The 24449-nt window shown below is 43.2% G+C and overlaps 1 protein-coding gene across 2 annotated transcripts in view; it reads left to right on the forward strand.

Annotated features, from left to right (window-relative positions):
• Positions 1-24449, forward strand: part of PLEKHA8 (pleckstrin homology domain containing A8) — a 44675-nt gene that overhangs the window by 5481 nt on the left and 14745 nt on the right. For both annotated transcript variants that reach the window (XM_069729939.1, XM_069729940.1), the window contains exons 2-12: positions 1448-1564; positions 2802-2957; positions 8082-8206; positions 8712-8870; positions 10595-10635; positions 10984-11132; positions 17748-17937; positions 19138-19223; positions 21198-21256; positions 21696-21826; positions 24213-24283. In XM_069729939.1, coding sequence (XP_069586040.1) covers positions 1448-1564; positions 2802-2957; positions 8082-8206; positions 8712-8870; positions 10595-10635; positions 10984-11132; positions 17748-17937; positions 19138-19223; positions 21198-21256; positions 21696-21826; positions 24213-24283 — 1284 coding nt within the window. The remainder of the gene's footprint in view (positions 1-1447; positions 1565-2801; positions 2958-8081; positions 8207-8711; positions 8871-10594; positions 10636-10983; positions 11133-17747; positions 17938-19137; positions 19224-21197; positions 21257-21695; positions 21827-24212; positions 24284-24449) is intronic.

Below are 24449 nucleotides of genomic sequence, written 5' to 3' on the forward strand. Positions count from 1 at the left end.
TGAGGATAAGGCCTTGTTCAGATGTCCAGTTTTTACGCGTGTGTTTTATTCGTGGTTTTTTGTTTGCTTCTTTTTTTTTAAATAGATCAAGAACCAATTGTGGTCTATGAGCACACTTTTGTGTCTATAATTTTATTTTTTTTTTCCAGTCCAATTTTCCCACAAAAAAAATAGATGTGTTTTTGTCTTTTTAATTTGATTTGCAAAGTGAATGGCTCTGTCAAAAAAATGACTTGCACTTCGTTGTTACCAGTGTTTCATTCGTGTGTGTGTTTTTTTTTTGTTTTTTTTTGTATGTGTGTCTTAATGGGTCCGAAAAAGAAGAAAACTTACAATAATGGCCAAAGGCACAAAGCCAAAGATGGCTACAGTATAGGGGGAGTAAATCTGTAGTAATGATTACATATACCACATGTTTAATTCAACAATATCTTTAGTTCCATTATATGCATTTAATAATAATACATAGAAGCGGTGAAGATCGTAAAAAACATGAAGTATGCAAAGATTCAGCAGTTGGTACTGAAATCCAGTGTGTCTGGTAGTAAGTTAATAGGATCACAAAGTGCAAGAGGGGAAACAAGTCCCCACAACTAGATCAACTACTAAATAGATGACTTCTGGCAATATTTACATCCATAAAATAAATATAGCTTCTAAATCACTAGCCAGTCAATACCAAAAAGTAAAAACATAATAGATTAGAATTAAATAAAACCCATCTCCTCCTGTATTCCCAGCCGGCACGCGTTTCGCTGTCGCTTCCTCAAGGGGCTTATCACAGAAGTGACGGCGAAGTGCGCGTCAGATGTGGTTTATGTGATTAAATTATAACACTGCAATTTTTTTACTGAAACATGCATTTAAGAAAAAATAAGACATGTCCTTTAAGACTAGGGGTGCACTGCGCATTTACTGCGGCACAGGTCACATGACCAAAGATCACGATGTGCCGCAGCTACATGGCAGTGTAAGAAAGGAGAATGGGGTTACATTGGGTTTGCACCCAGATTTTATTTACTTATCACAGTGGCAGTATTCTAGGGGCCACAATGGGACCTGTATTATGTTGTGACGTTACAGTGGTACATAGCGTCTTTTGGCCACATGACCTGAGTCGCCACCAAAACCGCGGTGTAGCCTCAGCATAAAGGTATATCCTGGTAAGTAGTAATAAACATACATTCTGCGCCATGTATAGGAAGCCGTGTCAGAGGGACCTATGTGGAGGCACAATCTTCTGATTGCGGACCACCTGTCCATGGATACGTAGGGATCGGTATATGGGTCATGTATAATCCCCACCCCACACTCTTGCTGCTGTGGTTCCTAAGCTTCACCTATCTGTGCTACATTGTTTTAGTGATTTATGCCTAATACTAGGATATTCTTTTCTAGTTTCCTCCCTTTTATATTAATGCCATGTCTTTCTCGTGATTTCTTGCAGGGTGGCAGCCAAGATGGTTTCTTCTGTGTGGTGGAATTCTTTCCTATTATGACTCGAGGGAAGACGCCTGGAAGGGCTGTAAGGGAAGCATCCAGATGGCGGTCTGTGAAATTCAAGGTGCGTTTCTGGAAATGGACAATAATGTAAAATTTCTGAATTTTACCAGGGAAAGCCGCAGCAAGTCAACCAGAAAGCATTCACGTAATACATGAAGGACGCGTGTCCTCCTGAGCAGGGGCCATTGTTGTAGAGCAGTTCTCCATTCTGGCTCGTTAGTGGAAGACCCCTCTCTAGTGTCCATATGTCCCAGACAGGGTTTGGCGCCGCAAATCTTTAATACTTATCGTTAGGATTATTCTACAGCCAAGGAGACCGGAGAATCCATATCCAGCTATTCAAGATAACGTTACTTAGGAGAGGGGAAAAGTCCGCTGTCAGACACTCTTGGTGGCGGATTACCTCCCATGAGAGGAGAAGGATTGGGAATGTTTTAATCCATCTGCTCGACATCTAGAATCAGGAGGCGCCATTAGTCTATGGATTTGACCATTTAGTCATCTATAGTAGCCTTTAATTTCAGAAGAATGTGCCTCTACCATTTTATGCTTCTCTCGCCATTTTTCAAAACCGATGAGCTAAGTAGGTAGGGTTAGTTTAGGGAGAGCTGCGGAGCGTTCCTTGAATAGACAGGTTTGCAATAAATTATGCCAGAAATTGGAGTAAATTATCATTACGTGTATGCCTGCTCATGTCGCCATAAGGGGTAAATCACAGCGACCACTGCAGAGGAAATGTTACTTAGCTGTTATCCAGATGGCTGGTCCTTACACGTTCCCCGTAGTGAAAGCTGCTCCTGTAGATCAGGTCTCCAGTATAATATGTTGTCTCACAAGTATTACTAGCTAAAATAAAAGAAAAGCATCATGAACATAGTGGCAAGGAACGCTGTCGTCATTATTGGGGTCTCATCTCTTTCCTACACTCTTGTAAGGCACATCTGATGAGTTAGACTATGTGCGCGCGGAGTCTTTTTGCAAAGTTTCCAAGTAGAAACTGAAAAGTTTTGAGATTTGTTGATTTTTCTGCTCAGTTTATTCTCAAAAATCTTCATGGGCACTTATCCTTATACAGTAATTGTCCCTAACCCCACGGTATAACCTGGGACATTTGTTGGTCAGGTCTGTAGAAGATCTGAGTGACATCCCTTATAGTAGTTGTAATATCCGTCACATTGGTTTTATCAAATTCTTACACTCCTAGCGGACAGTCAGGTCATGTCTAGTGTGGTTTTATTTTTTGTAATCTTCACAATGTCTTCATTATATATGATGTATGCACATTTCTGCATTGACAGTACACGCCACAGATAACACTCGGATGGACCTAGCAATTCCAGGGGAGCAGTACTTCTACCTGAAAGCCAGATCGGCAGCAGAACGACAGCAGTGGCTTGTTGCATTGGGTTCTGCTAAAGCCTGTATAACAGACATCAGAACCAAGAAAGAGAAAGGTATGGCTTTCCTGTAATCTAGTATTATCTCAAAAAAAAAAAAAAAATATATATATATATATATAACACACACACACACACACACACACACACACACACACACACACACACACACACACACACACACACACACTTGTTTCATTTAGATCTAGGATATCCTTACTTAAATTGAATAAAATAAATAAAATACGCTGTTCCAGCTAATTAGGCGCTATGTTACTCTGCAGTTGTATCTCATGAACGCTGCAGTCTATCAGCCTGCCTGTTTGACAGAGGACTGCTGTTCGTCAGCAGCCGATAATAGACTGCAGCGTTCCTGTCAGCACCAGGAGACTACATTACTGGAATGGTGCTGATCCAGAAGTATGTGGTTTGTTGTTTTTTATTGGGCATTTAATAACGGACAACCCCTTTAATTCATTAATACAGCCTGCAAAACCAAAATTATGTTTCAAATGTATGCGTTTTTTGGGGCATCTAGATAGCCCATTAACTTTTAGCTAATGAGTGACTGTTTTAGGGCACAGTCAGACGATGTATTACTCGAGCGAGAATTGCATCCCGTTCCTCAGACTGGCTGTCGGCTCTCATGACCTGAACATGACGGCTGCATAGAAATACATTGCAGTCTCAGGTCAGGAGAACAGACTGACTGCGCCCTTAATCATATAGCCTCCTTCTCTTTCTGGGATTTCCAGTCCAATAGGCGGTCCTACTGGTGACTGACAGCTTTCTTTGTATAACCGTGCATAGAGAGATCGCTGTCAGTCACTGATAGGACCGCCCACTGGACCAAAAACGAGCAGAGGATTATATGATGAAAACACAGGTTTACTGAATCTTTTCTCACAAATCTATGTATCAATCTGCTCCGCTCCTTCTGCTCTTATTACATGGTGCCTGCAGATTGGACTACATTTTCAAAATGACAGGTTTCCTTTTAAAAAATAAAAAAAATCCCTGAAAAGGGTCCAAATATCATGACTTGGGCAACAGTCATACAAGTGATGATTCACACTTTGATTCGGGTGTCATTTTACTGTGATCCGATTCTCTCGGCTGAGAGACTCTTATCACAGGAGCGGAGAAGACAGAGAATATAATTTCTCTTTTCTCCATTGTCTTTGTGCACGTAAATGGGACTGTACATGTTTTACACCCACCCACAGACTTGAATGGGTGCTCGTGATCCGATTTGCAGAGCTATTCGCAGCGTGTTGCAAGTTTATTATTATTATTATTATTATTATTTCTTCCACAGAACGATTCGGCACTACACTGCCCCATAATATAAGATTGGTCCGAGTGCGATCCGATAAAACATCGGACAGGACTCGTCCTAGTTATACACTCATATGAGCGATCTCTTACTATGAAATACTGCAGCTTTTCAGCAAACACAAAGATTCGGGCACAAAGGGAGTTGTCTGCTGCACTTCACCTCTTTTTTTTTTTTTTTCCTAATCTGATTGACAGGTCATTCGCTATCTCTAAGCCCTGGTCTAAAGTATCCTCACAGCACAGTGCGCGCAATGTGAGGATTCACAAGTCTGCAGTAACATAGAGTGACTTCAGACTTGTAGCCTAAGGCTGGGCACCCCTTTAAATGATAAATACATTACAATAGTAATTGTTTCATAGTTTATTTCTTCTGTTTTACATGACACACAGGGGAAGCACAGGTTTCTTCTTGTCGACTGTCACATCTGTTCAAATGCAGATTATACATTTTAATCACAAGCTTAAATCTCTGTATTGGTGACCGGCCACCTCCTCAAATCCTGTGATTCAGACAGGATAATAAACTGCAGTAACGCATCATTCTGCAGCCACGTATTAGCTAGAGACCTGATCTACAGCCGTATTTGATTCTTTGTCTCTACTTTTCATGATGTACGATAAAGCATTTTATTGTGGCCCTGGGTTAGCCAGAAAATCTATGTAAGTACTATAAAGTTAAAGAAAAGATAAAAGTATTCTGGGTGTGATAAAATTATTCTGGTTGGCCAATAGCACTATTTCCAACCTTTCGAGCCCAGAAGGCCCTTCATCAGGCCAATTTACAAATGAATGACTGTGACAAAGATGTTGCGGCAAGACATTTGTACATGGGCTATATGGGTTCAGGTTTATCTTTGTCAGAAGGGCAAATCGTGCCATCCATGCAATGTAACTGTCTGGCTGTAAAGTCTTTTAAACCCTGCAGACGTGGGGTGTGCCATTACTTTCCCTGTCGGGTCCTCATTTATGGAGCAGGCTCAGAAGCTGTGTTACACAGCCGGCATCTTATGGCACGGACCGCATTGGCTTCCACAGCTGCTGTTTAACTGTATAAATTGAGCTGTCAATCACTGACCGCAGACCATTTAAATGATGCGATTGAGCGAGGTCAAGCCCACTAGACGGGAGTATGTACGACTCCTGGGTCAGAAACCAGAGTAACTTCAGACTTATCGATTTGGATGGGCAACCCCTTAAAATCACTACCATCTGTATTTATGCTTCTGTATCGGCATTCTGTATATTAGATGGGTAAGTTAAAGGACAAATCCATAAAATTCCCATCCTGTCCCTGAATTATCCACTCAAAGGAAAAATATTTTTAAGCTGTGAATTTTTGCATGTAACACTAGAATACTACATTTATCTTTTTTTGTACATTTGGTTACCACTTTCACGTACCGTATGCGTTCTACAATAATTGCATTATAGTTGCTGCATTTGTAAGCGGTGAGGTGGTTGTTCAGGACCAAAGTATTTTTCATCTATTCTATAATATAGAATCTATATACAGTACAGACCAAAAGTTTGGACACACCTTTTCATTTAAAGATTTTTCTGTATTTTCATGGCTATGAAAATTGTACATTCACACTGAAGGCATCAAAACTATGAATTAACACATGTGGAATTATATACTTTACAAAAAAGTGTGAAACAGCTGAAATTATGTCTTATATTCTAGATTCTTCAAAGTAGCCAACTTTTGCTTTGATGACTGCTTTGCACACTCTTGCCATTCTCTTGATGAGCTTCAAGAGGTAGTCACCGGGAATGGTCTTCCAACAATCTTGAAGGAGTTCCCAGAGATGCTTAGCACTTGTTGGCCCTTTTGCCTTCACTCTGCGGTCCAGCTCATCCCAAACCATCTCGATTGGGTTCAGGTCTGGTGACTGCGGAGGCCAGGTCATCTGGCGTAGCACCCCATCACTCTCCTTCTTGCTCAAATAGCGCTTACACAGCCTGGAGGTTTGTTTGGGGTCATTGTCCTGTTGAAAAATAAATGATGGTCCAACTAAACGCAAACCGGATGGAATAGCATGCCGCTGCAAGATGCTGTGGTAGCCATGCTGGTTCAGTATGCCTTCAGTTTTGAATAAATCCCCAACAGTGTCACCAGCAAAGCACCCCCACACCATCACACCTCCTCCTCCATGCTTCACGGTGGGGACCAGGCATGTAGAGTCCATCCGTTCACATTTTCTGCATCGCACAAAGACCAAGAGATCTCAAATTTGGACTCATCAGACCAAAGCACAGATTTCCACTGGTCTAATGTCCATTCCTTGTGTTCTTTAGCCCAAACAAGTCTCTGCTGCTTGTTGCCTGTCCTTAGCAGTGGTTTCCTAGCAGCTATTTTACTATGAAGGCCTGCTGCACAAAGTCTACTCTTAACAGTTGTTGTAGAGATGTGTCTGCTGCTAGAACACTGTGTGGCATTGACCTGGTCTCTAATCTGAGCTGCTGTTGACCTGCGATTTCTGAGGCTGGTGACTCGGATAAACTTATCCTCAGAAGTAGAGGTGACTCTTGGTATTCCTTTCCTGGGGTGGTCCTCATGTGAGCGAGTTTCTTTGTAGCACTTGATGGTTTTTGCCCTGCACTTGGGGACACTTTCAAAGTTTTCCCAATTTTTCGGACTGACTGACCTTCATTTCTTAATGATGGCCACTCGTTTTTCTTTACTTAGCTGCTTTTTTCTTGCCATAAAACAAATTCTAACAGTCTGTTCAGTAGGACTATCGGCTGTGTATCCACCAGACTTCTGCTCAACACAACTGATGGTCTCAACCCCATTTATAAGGCAAGAAATCACAATTATTAAACCTGACAGGGCACACCTGTGAAGTGAAAACCATTCCCGGTGACTACCTCTTGAAGCTCATCAAGAGAATGTCAAGAGTATACAAAGCAGTCATCAAAGCAAAAGTTGGCTACTTTGAAGAACCTAGAATATAAGACATATTTTCAGTTGTTTCACACTTTTTTGGTAAGTATATAATTCCACATGTGTTAATTCATAGTTTTGATGCCTTCAGTGTGAATGTACAATTTTCATAGTCAAGAAAATACAGAAAAATTTTTAAATGAGAAGGTGTGTCCAAACTTTTGGTCTGTACTGTACATGCACTGACAGTGGTTCTGTTCTTGTACACATAGCTATGTTAAAACTTAAAAATCCTCAAAAGTTAGAGATTTGAGATTATGAGGAGGATTTGTCGAGTTTCTGCTGCAAAAACTTTATTTAAGTTAGTGTCTATTCATAATGATTTTTTTGGGAGCAGAAACTTTCCAAATCCTCCTCAAATAAAGGAAACTTGGTTCTGGTGATGTATTGATGTACTGATGGTGGTTCTAGTGATGTATTGATGTAAGTACTAGTGATGATTTAGTTTTCATCACGGCAGCTGAATGATTTACCGCTGCTAGCAAGGCTGAGTACATGTGGGGGTTGCCTGGTTGCTAGGTAATCCCCACATGTAATCAAGCTGGTTAATAGCTGTAAATTATGCTGCTGAGGCGATGAAAACTTAATCTCCGAGCAGTCATAAATACTCGGAGACCACCCGAGCAACGAGTACACTCGCTCATCACTAGTAAGTACCCCTTTACATTTTTTTGTGGCCCTTGGGATTGGTTCAGTATGGCAATGTGACCCTTGGACAAAAAAATGTTGTGCACCCCTGATATAGATTATCAATATCAGATCACAGGGGTCCGACACTCACACCAAACAGCTATCAGCCGGAGCACCACAGCAACACCCACATTGTCTAGTGGCCAAACTGAAGTACTGCATCTTATCTGCCATTTACTTACTTTCTTTTTTTTATACATCCATAGAGTTTAGTGACAGCACGGAAAGTCTTAAAACGAAGATGTCTGAACTAAGGCTGTACTGTGACATCTTGGTCCAGCAAGTGAATAAGACGAAAGACACATCTAGTATTGGTTCATCTGAATCTCAGGTATGTATATTTTATTTGTTCATGGAAACTATGAGTGGAGGAAGTTTACGATCTGACTCCTGATAGGGCAGCGGTGACTGTGTGCTGCTAATAAGTAACTGCTGCTGGAAGAGAAAACTCATAAACCTGTGTCTCCGATAAGTGACCCAAGTGGGTGAGCAGCATCCAACTTTTCCCCAGTTTCTTCATCGGAGATATTTGCGACCTCTATGTGAAGAGAACAGATCTCTCAAAGGTAGCCATGAAGATCCTCATTCCTTAAAGATGTCCTGCATCAGCTTGAGTAATTAAAGCATAATGAATTTATTGTAAGAGATAATCACTAATAATGACAAGGCACCTGAGTGTTCCTGTATCTTCTGACAATGTTGAAGCTCTCTTTAAAGCCTATTTTAAATGACCTTATGATATCTGAAGACCTCATGAGACATAATGACATTGTGGTACACACATGGTTATGGAGAAGCACTCTGTAACAGGAGCTGTGCTTTTGCTGTTCCCTTAGGATGAACTTGATATGGGCGCTCTTTTGAAGTCGACATGCAATACGTTCCTGAAAACCCTGGAGGAGTGTATGCAGATTGCAAATACCACCTTCGCGTCTCGCCCGATGTACGCCACTCCGCCAGGATCGCCACATCTCTCTGCCCTTAGACCGAGCAAGGTACTGTTTGACAACGAACACACCTGCATTAGAGATGCATGGATGACGTCTTGTGAAGTGCTCCAAAGGCAAGGTCATCAGCGTCCCACTGTGTACATTGCTACAGTGTATGATTGCACTTCATTGCCTGTGCGTAGAATAACCTTAAAGCACCACACCAGAGGGTTTTTTTCCCCCCCCGACACTCCGGTAAGATCAGAAGTCTGCGACTCGTAAGTATTTTGCTTGGAACAGGAAACATGTTCTAGTGATACTACTCGGAGATGAAATAAAAGTAAAAAAATGCAGAATTAGGGTTTAAAGGGAATCTGTCAGCAAGTTGTTGCTATGTAATCTGGCAGCAGAAAGATGTAAGGACAGAAACTCTAGTTTCAGTGATGCATCACTTTGTTTGCTGAGTGCAGCAGTTGTGATTTAATCCCAGTTTTCTCTGCTGCAGACCTATGCTGAGCTGTGTATAACCTGCCCACACCACTGTCAGCTTTCTGTTTACAATGTATAGTGATAGAAAGCTGCAAATCAAAGGTGGGAGCATGGTTGGACTAGAAGGCATGAAACAGTTTGTCTTGTAATGATCATCTCTTGCTGATAAAACACTGATTATGTTGAAATGGCAAAACACAGCTGTTTACGGGCTCAGCCGCTGCGTCATGTGCTCTTGGATTACATGGCAAAACCCTGCTGACAGATTCCCTATAAGTATTTCTGGTCAGGATAACACTGCTCTAAAAGAATCGCCTCATCATCCCTCCTAGTTGATGTTCATAACGTCTAAGATGGAGTATGAAGAAATCTGAGATGTGGGTAACCTGCGCTGCCGGTAGTGTCAACAAATAATTCCAATATGTGGTAGGAGGTCACAGTGAGGTTTATTTTTATCACTTTTTGAAGTTCTCAAACGTCTTCTTCAGGAGCACCATATTGTGAGAACTTTCGAAACGCGTTGAGATAAACCTCCCTGTGACCTTCTACCACATATTGGAATTATTTGTGGACACATTTCTGCCAGCAGCGCAGGTTACCCACATCTGTGATTACCACGCTGGATCTGCCAACCTGTGGAGCTGGAAAACCTCTCATTGAGACATTACTATTGTTTTATCTCACACAGCTATACTAGGGGAGCAGCTAGCCCTTTAATCTGTACATTATGTGGATAAACCCTACTGCCCTCCAGTGGTCCACACATCATTTCCTTGAGGTGCAGTATGTAAGTACTTTTGGTCCCATTTGTCCTAGCTCTTAGGATATCTGTAAGAATCTCTGGATACGTCTCTCTCCCCATATGGCTTCACCAGAGGCTGACAATTTGTAAAGTGCAAAAAAAATACGTGAAGCCCCTGATGACAGATGCAGACAGTCCTGTTACCTGATGAGATGCATCCAGCAAAGTTAGGAATTCAGACCTGGACTGGAGCCGCACCGTTAATGCTCACGCAGCGCTCTTGTCAAACTCCTGCTCACGGAGTTCAGGCAGTGAGGACGATAGGGGGCTCGTGTCCCTCATTCTGTTCTTTTACCCAATGCTGCAGAGAGCTGGTAAATGCCAGTTGTGGGAATACGCTTTAATATTTTCGGTGCATGTAAATTTTGGCACTTTGATGCATCATCCTAGCCACTGTAGAAATAGAGGTCATGGGGTTCCTAATACTGACCAAACAGTGTTTTGTGTTTTTAATTTCACAAATTTTTCATTTAACATTTTTTTTTTTCTATCATTTTAGGTACGCCGGTCTACCCTGTCCAGTCAGAATTCAGCACAAAGGTAAGTGCGCATAAAATAATCTCTAGCATTGATAATTTAATATATTTTTGGCTTTGTTTCTCATTTTCAAATTCATGAAATGATCCAGATGTAAATGTGACCTGATGGTACTCATTCGCGGCTTCCAATGCCCAATGCACTCTCTAAAGGGGGAGTCAGTGTTAGCCGAAGCGTGCCCCGCGTCTCTGTAGTCCTGGCGTGTCCTTACAATATCTGTAAGGGGTAAATACTTTGCCATATGACATTAATTCTGCTTCCTCATGGGGCTCTTTTATATTATGTATGTACACTTGTTTTATCGTTCTCTAGCAATACATTGCTGCTATATCATCATTTTAATTCCTTTAGGAAAATGGAGCTAAATAATAACCTTGAAAACGAGGAGACCAATCACTACGATCATTCCAGAGTTGAAAATATTCGTGTTCTTGGCATGGAAATTTACAAGACTGTTCCTGTGCCTTCCCAGGAGAAAGAAAAATCAAACGATTCAGGAGGTAAAGAAAATGTGCTTCATTACTTATCGCCTTTCCACTAGGGTCTCACTGCTAGGTCCTCCATCAGTCTCGAAAGCAGGCCTCTCGAATACATTGACTGCCACCGCCCTATTCATTCATTGGCTATGGTAACGCCATTGATGGGGGCCCTCCCTCAGGATGGTGATAACTTTCCATTTTGGGAATTAGAAAATATGGCCGCTTTCTTTTAGAAACAGATCAACCACTGGCCAAAGATTGTGCATGGCAGTGCAGTGCAGCTCCTGTCACCTTGGGGATGGCACTATTTCTGAAATAAAGCATCTATACGTTTCTAATCCTGGACATCCCCTTTGTGTATGGGCACAAAAGCTTGTACACCCTGCCAAGAGAAAACATTGAAAAGTCTTAAAAAAATAAAATGGGTATAAACAATTTATTTTTAAAGGGGTTTTCAATTTTTAGAAAACCTCTGTCACTCGACTATAGTTTGTTTAAAAAAAATAATAATCCTTTACTCAACCTCCCTGGGTTGAGGGCTGATTCTCTACCACTGCTCTCGGCGCCTGTTATGTCTGCAGCACTAACATCACGTGTACATTGCCACAGACCGTAACTGGGGTAAGAAGCTCTTCTTGAGTTTATGGACCGAGCCACTGAATCCAGTTATTGGCTGTTGACGTTACATCAGCACTGCAGAACATAATAGGCACCAGGAGCAGTGGTCGGGACTCTGTGCTCGACCCCAGGAGGGTGAGTAAAGCAAATTTTGTTTTTTCCTGTCACCCATGACCACACCAACGAAAGAGGGGATCCGCCCTTCAAAGACAGGAAACCTTCAAAATAAAAAAGGGTGGCTCCTTTCGCCACATCAGTGGTTTCCTGTCCTTGACAGGGGAACCTTCAGTTCTGCACGGCAGCAGAAGAAAGAAAGATCAAGTTCCCAGACTTGGACCGGTCGGTTTGGGCAGGGCAACGTGGGGCCTGATGGAGTCTCATCCGTCGATCAGGCAGAGGTCTATGGTGCCATCACCACATGGTAAGCTGGCAGCCACGCGTCCTGGCGCTGTCACGGAGCGCAGCCGGAAACCGGTAGTCGCGCTATGATGACGCGGCCGGGACCTTTCACCTGGAGCACTTCTGGGAGCGGGTACTGGAAGCTGCAGGAGCGCACCGGCTGGCAGATCCCCTGCAGTACAGTACTTGAAGGTAGATCACCGGCCAGGCCGGGGCACCAGTGCAGATATGGATGCACAGCAGCCCTCTGCACAGTGGCAGCAGCAGGTGGTGCTGCAGCCACAGCAGCCTTTGGAGCCAGATCAGCCACAACGACCCCAGCGTCAGATGTATCCACAGAAATGACCACACCAGGTTTGGAGCATTGGGCGCTCCAGCGGGGCATGCAGGTCCAAAGATTCCAGGACAAGTCGGCACAGCTCTGTCAGAATGGAGGATTCCGCATTCTAGACCTTTCGGACAACATTCTGCCTCCTATTCCGGTACCCTTCAATTTACTCTGATTGGTAAGTGAGTTATGAGAATGTCATTTTAATAATGCAAATCTCTCCCTCTCGCCTTCTGTCCTCTTGCTTTTCTGGTAGGAACCCCCTTGAAAATGCACAGCGAAATCGAAGCACAGAGCCTGTGCTCTGTGCTTTCAGTGGTTATGTAGTCCATGTCCCAAGAAATTGTGCCAATCATGTATCAATGACAAAATCGCAAATGAGACCCCAGATTTCTCCTCCACCTTAAAAACTCTCATCGGGATGGAGGTAGAAAATTCATTAAGATCCCGGTCCCTCTCAGAAACACCCCACAGAGACAGGGCTAAAACATCTCCCACGTTATTGGCTATAGACTCAGACGAGGGAGGTTCTACAGGATTCTTAAGAGTCCTCCTCATCAGACGATGACTCGGGAGCTGGCTATTGCTTAACCTTTGAGGAACTGGACAATTTAGTTAAAGCCAATGACAATGGGTCTAGTCGACCAAAAGGCCAAAGAATCTGTCCAGGATGTAATGTTTGGGACTCGGGAGCGTAGATCCTTCCCTATTAATGAGAAAGTGCTTGATCTCATTAATAAAGAGTGGGAAAAGCCAGACAAGAAGGGCTTTCTGCCATCCTCCTTTAAAAGGAACCACCCCCTTGAGGAAGAGAATACATCATCCTGAAATAAAGCGCAAAAATTGTATGTCGCTATATCCAAAGCCTCAAGAAGATCATCCCTTCCCTTTGAGGATGCAGACTTACTGAGAGACCCGCTTGATAGAGAGGTTGACATCTTTTTCAAAGGTACCTGGGAGTCATCGGCAGGTGCTCTGATGCCAGCCATTGCGGCAACCTGTACAGCAAGGTCTCTTATGATCAGGCTGAGTAGGTTGGAAGACCTGCTGAGGGAAAATTCACCCCGACTCCATTCTGGCCACACTCCCAGTAATCAAGGGAGTGGTAGCCTTCTTATCAGATGACTTGGCCAGACTAGCCGCAAGAACTGCCGCATTTTTCCAACGTAGGCCGGAGAGCAGTCTGATTAAATGGCTGCCCGGGGAACGTGCAAGAAAAAGGGAAACTGTGTTCTCTCCCTTGTGAAGGTCAGTATTTATTCAGTTCAGCTTGGATGACATCCTGGAAAAAGCTGCAGATAAGAAGAAAGTGTTTCCAAAACCTTCCTTCTCGTCCTTCAGGCAGTCCTTTTGAAACAGAACGAGACCGGCCACAGAACACAGTAGATGGGATGATCGACCCAGGAAGGGCAAGGGGTACCTGTTTGGCAATCCTTCCCAGGATAGTAGGAAACCCTCCAAATGACTCATTACCCCAGTTGGGAGGAAGACTCTCTTTTTTCCTTCCAGCCTGGGAGAAAATTTCCTTCAGCACTTGGCTTCTCAGCCTGGTAAGATCAGGATTAAGGCTGGAAGATCAGGATTAAGGCTGGAGTTCCTGAGATATCCACCAGACAAGGGTTATCATGATGGCCCCACGGACATCCATCTCGGAGCAAGTAGCCCTGGAATCAGAGATGCTAAGCCTCCTAGAAAAGAACGTTCTGCAGAAAGTTCCATCAGGAGAAAAAGGGAAAGGCTTTTATTCTCCCCTGTTTCTGATAAAGAAGCCGGACAGCTCATACAAGAACAATTATCAACCTGAAAGGCTTGAACAAATTCTTAAAGATTCCCAAGTTCAAGATGGAGTCAATAAGATCAGCGATACGACTTCTTTCCTGGTTGCTATATGGCCGTTCTGGACCTGAAAGACTTGTATTATCACGCGCCAATACACGCAGCGTTCTGGAAATTTCTCAGTGGCAGTACCAGTAGGGGACACCACTAGGCACTTGCCGTACAGGACCCTCCCTTTGGCCTTGCAATAGCTCCTCGTGTGTTCATGAAACTAATAGCGGAAGTTACAGCCCACCTCAGAGAAAAAAACAGACTGGTCATCCCATACTTGGACGACTTCATAATAGTGGGTCATTCGTTCAGTCATTGCCAGAATCAAGCGAGAGAGATGGCCATCATCTTGGAAAACTTAGGTTGGCATTGAAACCTAGAAAAATCAAGGTTAGACCCACGAAGGACACAGATTTTTCTGAGACTCTTACTTGACTCATATTGGCAGGAGTGTCGCCTACCAGATCAAAAGAAGGATAAGGTTATTCAGTCTGCTCTTCAGATCAATACAAGATCGGGTGATGCTCTTCAGGAATGCTATTTCCTTTCCTGGGTCCCACACCTCCTGTATCCCAGCAGTAAAATGGGCCCAGGTCCACTCAAGGGAGTTGCAGTGGCACGTGTTGGAAAGCCAACGTTTCTTACGGTGTTATCTGCACGGTATACTGACATTGCCTCGGAAAGTAATACACTCACTCCACTGGTGGTTAAAAATAGAATTCCTACGGGAGAGAGTCCCTTGGTTTCCTGACATCAGTATTCACCACAGATGCCAGTCCCAGGGGGTGGGGAGCTCATCTGGACAACCATCTGGTCCAGGGAAAAAGGTTGGGGTGTAGAAAAGGAAAGCTCCTCAAACATGTGGGAGCTCTTGGCAGTAGAGAATGCATTGCACAGTCTCCTACGCTTCCTATGAGGCCACCATGTAAAGATGCTTTCGGACAACCAAGTCACAGTCGCATCATTCTTCAGGGGGGCACACAATCCCGATCCCTAATGCAGATTATGAAGTGGATCTTCAGCCTCACAGAGACAAACATCCTTTCCTTATCCTCTCTTTACATGAAAGGGAAGGACAATATCATGGCAGATTTTTTTTTTAAGCTGCAAGCCGCTGCTACAGGGCGAATGGTCCCTCAAGATCTCAATATTCAGGTAGATAGTGTCCACATGGGTGTGTCCGGAGATTGACCTTTTTGCTACTCGGCAGAACAGCAAGGTAGAAAGATTCTGCTCCCTGGACCCAAAAGAAAATCCTCAAGCAGTGGACCCCTTTCGGATCAGATGGGACTTCAATCTGGCGTACGCCTTTCCCCCAGTTTGTCTGATTCCAGCGGTTCTCAGGAAGATCAGACAGGACAGGGCAAGAGTAGTGCTCATAGCCCCCTTTTGGCCCAAGAGACCTTGGTTCTTTTAGCTAAGAAACATGTCACTCACAGAACCATGGGTCCTTCCAGAGATCCCAGACCTCCTAGCTCAGGGGCCAATATTCCATCAGGTGACTGCGCTGCACTTAACAGCCTGGAACTTAAGAGGTCAGTGTTAGAAAAATAAAGGGTTTTCTCCCAACCTGGTCTCTACCTTGCTTGGTAGTATGAAACCAATCACTACAAAAATGTATGGTAGGACTTGGAAAAAATTCCTGTCATCCACAGGATGTACTTTGGGAGGAAGGGTGCCCCTAAGATAAATCCTTGAGTTTCTTCAGAGAGGGCATGAACAAGGTCTGACTGTTAGCAACTTAAAAGTCCAGATTTCTGCCTTAGGTGCTCTATATAATTTCACCCTCGTGGGTAATCAGTGGGTGCTCAAGTTTGTTAATGCTTGTTTTAGATCCAAACCAGTCCCGGTAGCCAGGGCTCTTCCATGGAATTTAAACTTTGGTTCTGATGCGTTAACAGAAGCCCCCTTTGAGCATCTGCGTGCAGGGTCCATAAAATCAATTACCCTGAAGACTATACTGCTAGTAGTCTTAACATCAGCTTGTAGGGTGAGTGATATACAGGCTTTGTCAGCAGACCCTCACATTACCCTGGTTATGGACCATAGGAGGGGAGGATAGGGCTCTTTTTATCTCCTTTTATGACTCTAGGAAAGGAGTAAGAGTCTCGAAGGGTAACCTATCCAGGTTGATAAGATAGGCTATCAAATTGGCCTATACAGGCGAAGGAAGACCAGTCCCTGAGGGCACACTCTACGAGAGCGATGGCAACGTCTTGGGCAGAAAGAGCAGACCATTCCATAGAGGGGATCTGTAAGGCAGCTACGTGGTCATCACCCTTTATAGCCACAATAGACTGGATCTGTCTGCCTCTTCTGATTTCACTTTGGGAAGAGGGCTCTACAGGCTGTGGTCACTCCCTAAATGAGCAAGGCCTCTTTCACACTTCCGTCTTTTCTCTCTCTCTCTCTCTACTCCTTTGACGCATCCGTCATACCACTGGATGCGTTGCACACGTTTTCAGCTACGACGGAAGTGTGAAAGAGGCCTAATTCTCTCATTCGTGCTGACATCGGTGACTGGAAAACACGTATAACACTTACCGGTAATGTGTTTTTACGGTACCCGTGACAGTACCCTTATATTCCCTCACGTTACTAAGTTCATCACCTTCCGGTTGGTGGGGTATTGTATATAGAGGTTAGAAATAGTTTGTATAAATGTATATAGATATGTGTACACTAACTCGGAGGTCCTCCCATGCTCTGTAATCCACTGATGTGGAGAGGAGCCGCCCATTTTTATCTTGAAGGTTTCCTGTCCTTGATGGGCGGATCCCCTCTCTCATTGGTGTGGTCATGGGTGACAGTAAAAACACATTACCGGTAAGTAATATATGTGTTTAGTTTTTTTTAAGCAAACTGCTCCGGGTAACTGGTGTTTTCTAAAACTGGAAAACCATCTTCAGTTTTTCTTATTTAATTTTAAAAGTCATGAAACTTAAAACATGCATATATTTAATATTCTCTTATTTATTACAACCCGTATAGAAAATGTAAAACCTAATGTCTGGGAAAACTATAGCTAGAAAAACAGTATCATTTTTGCCATGCTTTGCTTAAAAATAAAATCAAAATATTGCAAACAAAAACATAATAATCAAGGTATTTCACTGGAATAGATTGAGGCCCAACAGGTAAAAGGTTTAATGGTGTGGTGCTACTACAAAAAAAACCATATAATTTTAGATTAAAAAAAAGCAAAACACTAATGCATATACTGCAAGCTTTATGGAAATAAATGTATCTGCTTCTTCATACAAGTACAGATTTTAAAGAAAAGGCCTTTCCACATTACAATACACAGTACATGCTGCTGGACTCCTAGTGGTGGCTGCAGCCACGTGAATGAGTGGTCTATCACTGTAAGGACACTTGCGGACATGTGGCTAGGGGTTATCTGAAACTGGAGAACCTTTTTGATATTTTGATGTTTATAGCCACTGGCAATTATTTTCTTACAGGAGCTGAAAGTGATGTTGACATAGTGTCACCAAATACACGTGACGGTGACCTACACAATGATGTGAATGACACTGGTGAAGACTTACATGCAGCAACCTTACAGCAAGATGAAGGAGGAGGGAGTGTGGACGGCGGAGGGGGCAACTGTAGAGATCTGCCCCAAACATTTTTCAGCACAATGACGCATAGGTATGAATGACTATATTAGGCCACTTTCCCTATGTATATGTCTGACAGAATGCTCCATAATTTCCCCCGACATACGTATACATTGACATACGTGGCCCCTAATGTATGTATTTATATGCCATTTGGACTATCTTGAGGGATTTATGGATATGTTCGAGCACAGCGGCTCAGTGGTTAGAACAGTCCCTTGCAACGTTGGGGTCCAAGATTCAAATCCCACCTAGGACAACACCCACCGATAAATAGTGTATAAGGCACCTCCTAACATCTGAGGTGTGAAACTGCAAGGAGTTTGCATGTTCTCCCTGTGTTTGCGTGGGTTTCCTCCGGGTTGTCCAGTTTATTCCCACATTCCAAAGACATACTGATAGGGATCTAGATTGTGAGCCCCAATGGGGACAGTGATGGCAATTAGTGATGAGCGAGTATACTCGTTGCTTGGGTTTTCCCGAGCACGCTCGGGTGGACTCCTAGTATTTGTTAGTGCTCGGAGATTTAGTTTTTGTCCACACAGCTGCATGGTTTACGGCTGCTAGACAGGCTGAATACATGTGAGGATTCCCTAGCAACCTGGCAACCTCCACATGTATTCAGGCTGTCCAGCAGCCGTAAATCATACAGCTGAGGCGAGGAAAACTAAATCTCCGAGCATTAACAAATACTTGGAGATCACCTGAGCGTGCTTGGGAAAACCCGAGCAATGAGTACACTCGCTCATCACTAACGGCAATATCTGTAAAGTGCTGTGGAACTAATGGCTCTATGTAAGGGAGTAAAATAAATAAATGTGACTTGAGTCTAACCAGCTCCAACACCGATCACATCAACAACGAACTGTGAGAAGAGCCTACAGGTGGTCTACATGTTTGTAGAAATTTACACTAATTTCAATAGTCATTTACAATCATTTCAAATCCCCACTAGTGAAAAAACAATTGTCCGTGTTGCCCATAGCAGCCAATAAAGACACATTTCTATTCCAAAACTTTTCTTTGAAATTCAAAACCTGAACTCATGCTAGATACGATATGTAAGACAGACTTCTAATTCCTAAAACCAGTGTGATAGGGACCATTGGGTGTCTGGATTCAGAAAACCAGAAAATGAAATATTTATTCTAACTGTAGTGAAATATGAATATGCATCCAAATATCAATCATCTGATCTATGCATATAATGGGGGATCATTTGTCTTCTCAGATTTAGCGATCTTGTGTATGAAGATGAAGAAGGCATACCCTCAGAATATTTCTTGGACTCCTGCTATGCGATAGTCCCAGTTTTGGGTATGTGCTCTGTGTAGTTTATTGGTTACTGTGTTGCCTGTACAGATCAGGGCTTACATAAGGCCGTCATTATTTAGGTCCTTTTACCAAATGCTTTTTTTGTATTTGCTAAAGAGGGGACATAATATGTAGGAAACATTCATTCATTATACCTGATTGCTACAAATGATTAAAAGTGGGAAAGTGTGACACCTCTACTTTCCCTGTCTTGGTGACATGTCAGAAGACAGATATTTAAAAGTAATCTCATACTACCTAATCTGAGAGCAGTATAATGTAGAGACAGAGACCCTGATTGATCTGCCGCTTACTGGGCTGCTTGCTGTAGTTTTATTACAATCACTGTTTATGAGCAGTGGATTATCACTAGAGGACTAGTAACCTGCTGCCAGGTTGTCCTTCGAGCTCTGTATAATCCCATCCCCATCACTTATTGAAGTGTTCAGACTATGCACCATGTACACAGAAAGCTGCCAAACAGCAGTGTGGGCAAATTATACAGAGCTCCGTATTCAGAGTACTGTTAGATTATTATTATTTATTTATATAGCACCATTGATTCCATGGTGCTATACATGAGAAGGGGTTACTTACAAATTACAGATATCACTTACAGTAAACAAGGTAACAATGACAGACTGATACAGAGGGGCGAGGACCCTGCCCTTGCGGGCTTACATTCTACAGGATTATGGGGAAGGAGACAGTAGGTTGAGGGTTGCAGGAGCTCCGGTGTTGGTGAGGCGGTAGCTTCGGTAGTGATGAGGAGGCAGCGGGGTCAGTGCAGGCTGTAGGCTTTCCTGAAGAGGTGGGTTTTCAGGTTCTGTCTGAAGGATCCAAATGTGGTTGATAGTCGGACGTGTTGGGACAAAGAATTCCAGAGGATGGGGGATATTCAGGAGAAGTCTTGGAAGCGGTTGGGTGAGGAGCGAATAAGTGTGGAGGAGAGAAAGAGGTCCTGGGAGGACCGGAGATTACGTGAGGGAAGATATCGGGAGATTAGTTCAGAGATATATGGAGGAGACAGGTTAAGGATGGCTTTGTAAGTTAGTATTAGTAATTTGAACTGGATACGCTCAGGGAATGGGAGCCAGTGAAGAGATTTGCTGAGTGGGGAAGCGGAGGATTAGTGAGTAGAGAGATGAATTAGTCGGGCAGCAGAGTTAAGGATGGACTGGAGAGGTGCGAGAGTGTTAGCAGGGAGGCCACAGAAAAGAATGTTGCAGTAGTCGAAGCGGGAGATGATGAGGGCATGCACAAGCATTTTAGTAGATTAACGGTTGAGGAAAGGATGGATTCTGGATATAGATCTGCAGAAGATAATAGTGATTGTATTAAAATGAGAGCGAGCAGCCCAGTAAGTGGCTCAACGCTGGAATCTGGGTCTCTGCCCCTATATCATGCAGCTCTCAGATGGGATAGTCCAAACCCGGTCATAGATTCCCTTTTAAAAGTGCTCCTTCCTTTTAATGTCATCTAAGGTACAAGAACAGTTTATAACACCATCGCCAAGAAGAGGTGTTCCTGCTCAGTTGCTCTGTTACGTGTAGTGCACCATTTTAGTAGCCTACAGAATACTGACAACTTATTCTCCGTATTCTCTCTACATTCATTTAAGCCAAACACTGTTAGAATTAATCTGCTACCTCTCAGTTTTTGGAAGGATGCACCTAATACGGCTCTACTATAGGTTGTGGACATTGGCAGGGTATTCGGAGAACATGCACCACACTCCATTGTGGTGTCAACGGAACCCTTAAACTTTTGTATTTGGGTACATACTTTTCATTTGGTTAAAATAAAGATGGTTTTGAGGAGCTATCCAGCCAAATTTAAATTGCTGGCTAATCCAAACTGATATTTAAATCGCACACATTTTAAAAGGCTGGATAACCTCTTTAAGGTGTTGGTTATTGAACTGCTGGGAGGGAAATTTGGATAAAATTGTTAATCTCATTCTTTCTGTCTCCTTAGACAAGCTTGGACCGACTGTATTTGCACCAGTAAAAATGGATTTTGTGGGGAATATAAAGGTGAGTTATGCCTGAATCTCCAGAATTCATCACTATTCTTCGTTACGGTTGCAGCATTACCAACATTTGTCTGCAAATAATCTTTTCTCAGATGTTGAAATAAAAAATAATTTTAGTACAGTGGTGAATATCGTGGGTAGATGGATTGCTAGAGGTGTGGGCCTGGATGGCACGTGGCTGCAGTATCGGGCACAACCCTGTGTACTCAGGAGCCACTGTGAAATGACAAGCATGCAGCAGTCTCAGGATTGCCCCGCTCTCTTCATTGTGCTGGTCCTCGGGTGTCCCATAGGTCAGACTACCACTGATCACACATTGGTGGCCTATCAAAGAAAAATTAATGTGGTCCTTTCTGTTCCACACTAATGGATGGGAGGGAGGGTGTTCCCCCTACATTATCGTTGCTCAAGTCTGATCTGTTTTTGTTTTAATTTTTCAGAAAATAAATCAGAAATTTATAACCAATAAAAAAGAATTGACGACCCTTCAGAAGATTGTTCTCCATGAAATTAACAATAATCTAGCACAGGTTCGCAATTCTGCAACTGAAGCCCTTCTGTGGCTGAAAAGGTAACAAGTGTGTGGAGCGGATACTGGTGACGGCAGAATGGGATAATCGAGAATTCTTACCTACTGTGTATGAGATCCTATAAGCTGCGACTGAGCTGGTAACGCATGCACATAAGTATAGTGGACTCGATGCTATGACTGCATACGGTCTACCGGCACATTCACATTATAGCGTGTGGTCTACCCGCAGATTAATAATATAGTGTGCGGTCTACCTGCAGATTAGCAATATAGTGTGCAGCCTAGTTGCACATTAACACTGGAGCGCGCGGTCTACCTGCACATTAACATGTGTGCGATCTATCTACCTGGACATTAACATTATAGCGTGCGGTCTACCTGCACATTAGCCCCTTTCCGACATCAGGCGTAATAGTACGATGTTGGACTACCTCCCGTCGATGTGGGCTCCGTGCGGAACCCACATCTTTTCTGGCTCATGTCAGCTGTTTTGAACAGCTCACATGTGCCTCTAACAGCCGCGGATGGAATCGCAATCCACCCGCGGTTGTTAACTAGTTAAATGCCGCTGTCAAACTCTGACAGCGGCATTTAACTTGCGCTTCCAGCAAGCACACCGGAAATTCCGCCTATCGGTGAACCCGTCACGTGATCGCAGGTCACCGATGTGTTGGCATGACAACCAGAGGTCTACAGCAAACCCCTATGGTTGTCATAGCCAGATTGCTATGAGCGCCGCCCAGTGGTCGGCGCTCATAGCAAGTGAGCATTTTTGCTACATGCAGGTGATCTCATCATCACTCATATGTAGCAGAGCTGATTGGATAACTGCAGCTTCTAGAAGCATGTAAAAACAAAATGTTTTTAAAAATATTAAAAAAATTAAAAAAAATGTTCAAATCACCCGCTTTCGCCCCATTCAAATTAAAGCAATAAAGAAAAAAATCAAACATACACATATATGATATTGCCGCCTTCAGACTCGCCCCATCAAAACAAAAAAAGAATTAACCCGTTCGTTAAATGGCATAAAGAGAAAAAAAAGTAAAAACTTCAGAATTACATTTTTTTTGGTCGCCGCAACATTGCATTAAAATGCAATAACGGGTGATCAAAAGAACGTATCTGCACCAAAATGGTATCATTAAACACGTCCGCCCGGCATGCAAAAAATAAGCCCTCACCCAACCCGAGATTACGAAAAATGGAGACACTATGGGTATTGGAAAATGACACAATTATTTTTATTTTATTTTTCTTTCACCACTTAAATAAAAATGAACCTAGACATGTTTGGTGTCTATAAACTCATAATGGCCTGAAGAATCTGACAGGCCAGTTTTAGCATTTAGTTAACATGGTAAAAAATCAAAGCCACTGTGGGATTGCACCTTTTTTGCAATTTCACTGCACTTTGAATTTTTTCCCATTTTCCACTACACAATATGTTAAAACCAATGGTGTCGTTCAAAAGTACAACTCGTCCCGCAAAAAAGCAAGCCCTCACATGGACATTTTGACAAAAAAAAATTTAAAAGTTATGGCTATGGGAAGAATGGGAGCAAAAAATGAAAATGCAAAATCAAAAATACCTCTGGTCGTTAAGGACTAAACATTATAGTGTGCGCTCTACCTGCACATTAACATTATAGCGTGCAGTCTACCTGCACATTGAGTGGTCTACCTGCATTAAAGCATGCACAATAAGAAGCTGTTACACTACGGGGACCTATAGTGACTCTGGAGAATGAATGTACAGCTGGGTCATGTGAGAGGCTCACCCTACAGCTAATGGACGCCGTGGCTCCTGCAGTAGTAGTAGACACTATGGCAGTAACTTTTGTATTTTTGAGAAATATTTCATGCACATAACGCATCACACACCTTGCAAAAATGAATTTGGTAATGTGAGGAAAAGCACATTGAAGCCGAGGTCACACTTGCGAGTGTGATTCAAGAGGTTCGCGGAAGTCTCTCGCTTCAATACCCGGCACTCGGACCAGAGTGTGCGGCTACATGTATTTCTATGCCATCTCACACTCCGGTCCTGAGTGCCAGCAGGAGTGCCGGGTATTGAGAGAGACTTGCGCGAGTTTCTCGAATCACACTCGCACGTGTGACCTCGGCCTAAGTGTTAGTCTCCTGACTTTCATGTACTTTCCTCCGCCTTCTCACTCTTATTACTCTGAGAAGGAGAATAATGGCCAGTGATCACCATTTTAATGTCTACAATAGATGTGCGATAATCGTAGAATAAAACTGAGGTTTTTCTTAGACATAAGCAGGGCTGCGGAGTCGGTAAGCCAGACCTCCGACGACTCAATTTCCATGACTCCGACTCCACGACTCCGACTCCACAACCCTGCACATAAGCAGAATTGTCTCAGAAAGCCACAAAATCCTGCCTTTCGTTTTCATCCTGCAGAGGGTTGAAGTTCCTATTTCAATTTCTCACCGAAGTGAAAAATGGTGAAAATAACATGCAGACTGCATTAAGTAAGTACAAAACCTTTAACGTTTGTGATGTGACTTATGAGGTTTTAGATTTCCACAGCGTGTGACTCTGGTGGTTGGGTGATGGGGTATTCTGGGGAGTGACACTCATGGCATATACCTAGGCTGTGCCATAGTTGTCTGACATGGTGTCCCCCTTCTGTTACAG

This window comes from Ranitomeya imitator, chromosome 6 (genome assembly GCF_032444005.1).
Source record: "Ranitomeya imitator isolate aRanImi1 chromosome 6, aRanImi1.pri, whole genome shotgun sequence".
NCBI lineage: Eukaryota > Metazoa > Chordata > Amphibia > Anura > Dendrobatidae > Ranitomeya > Ranitomeya imitator.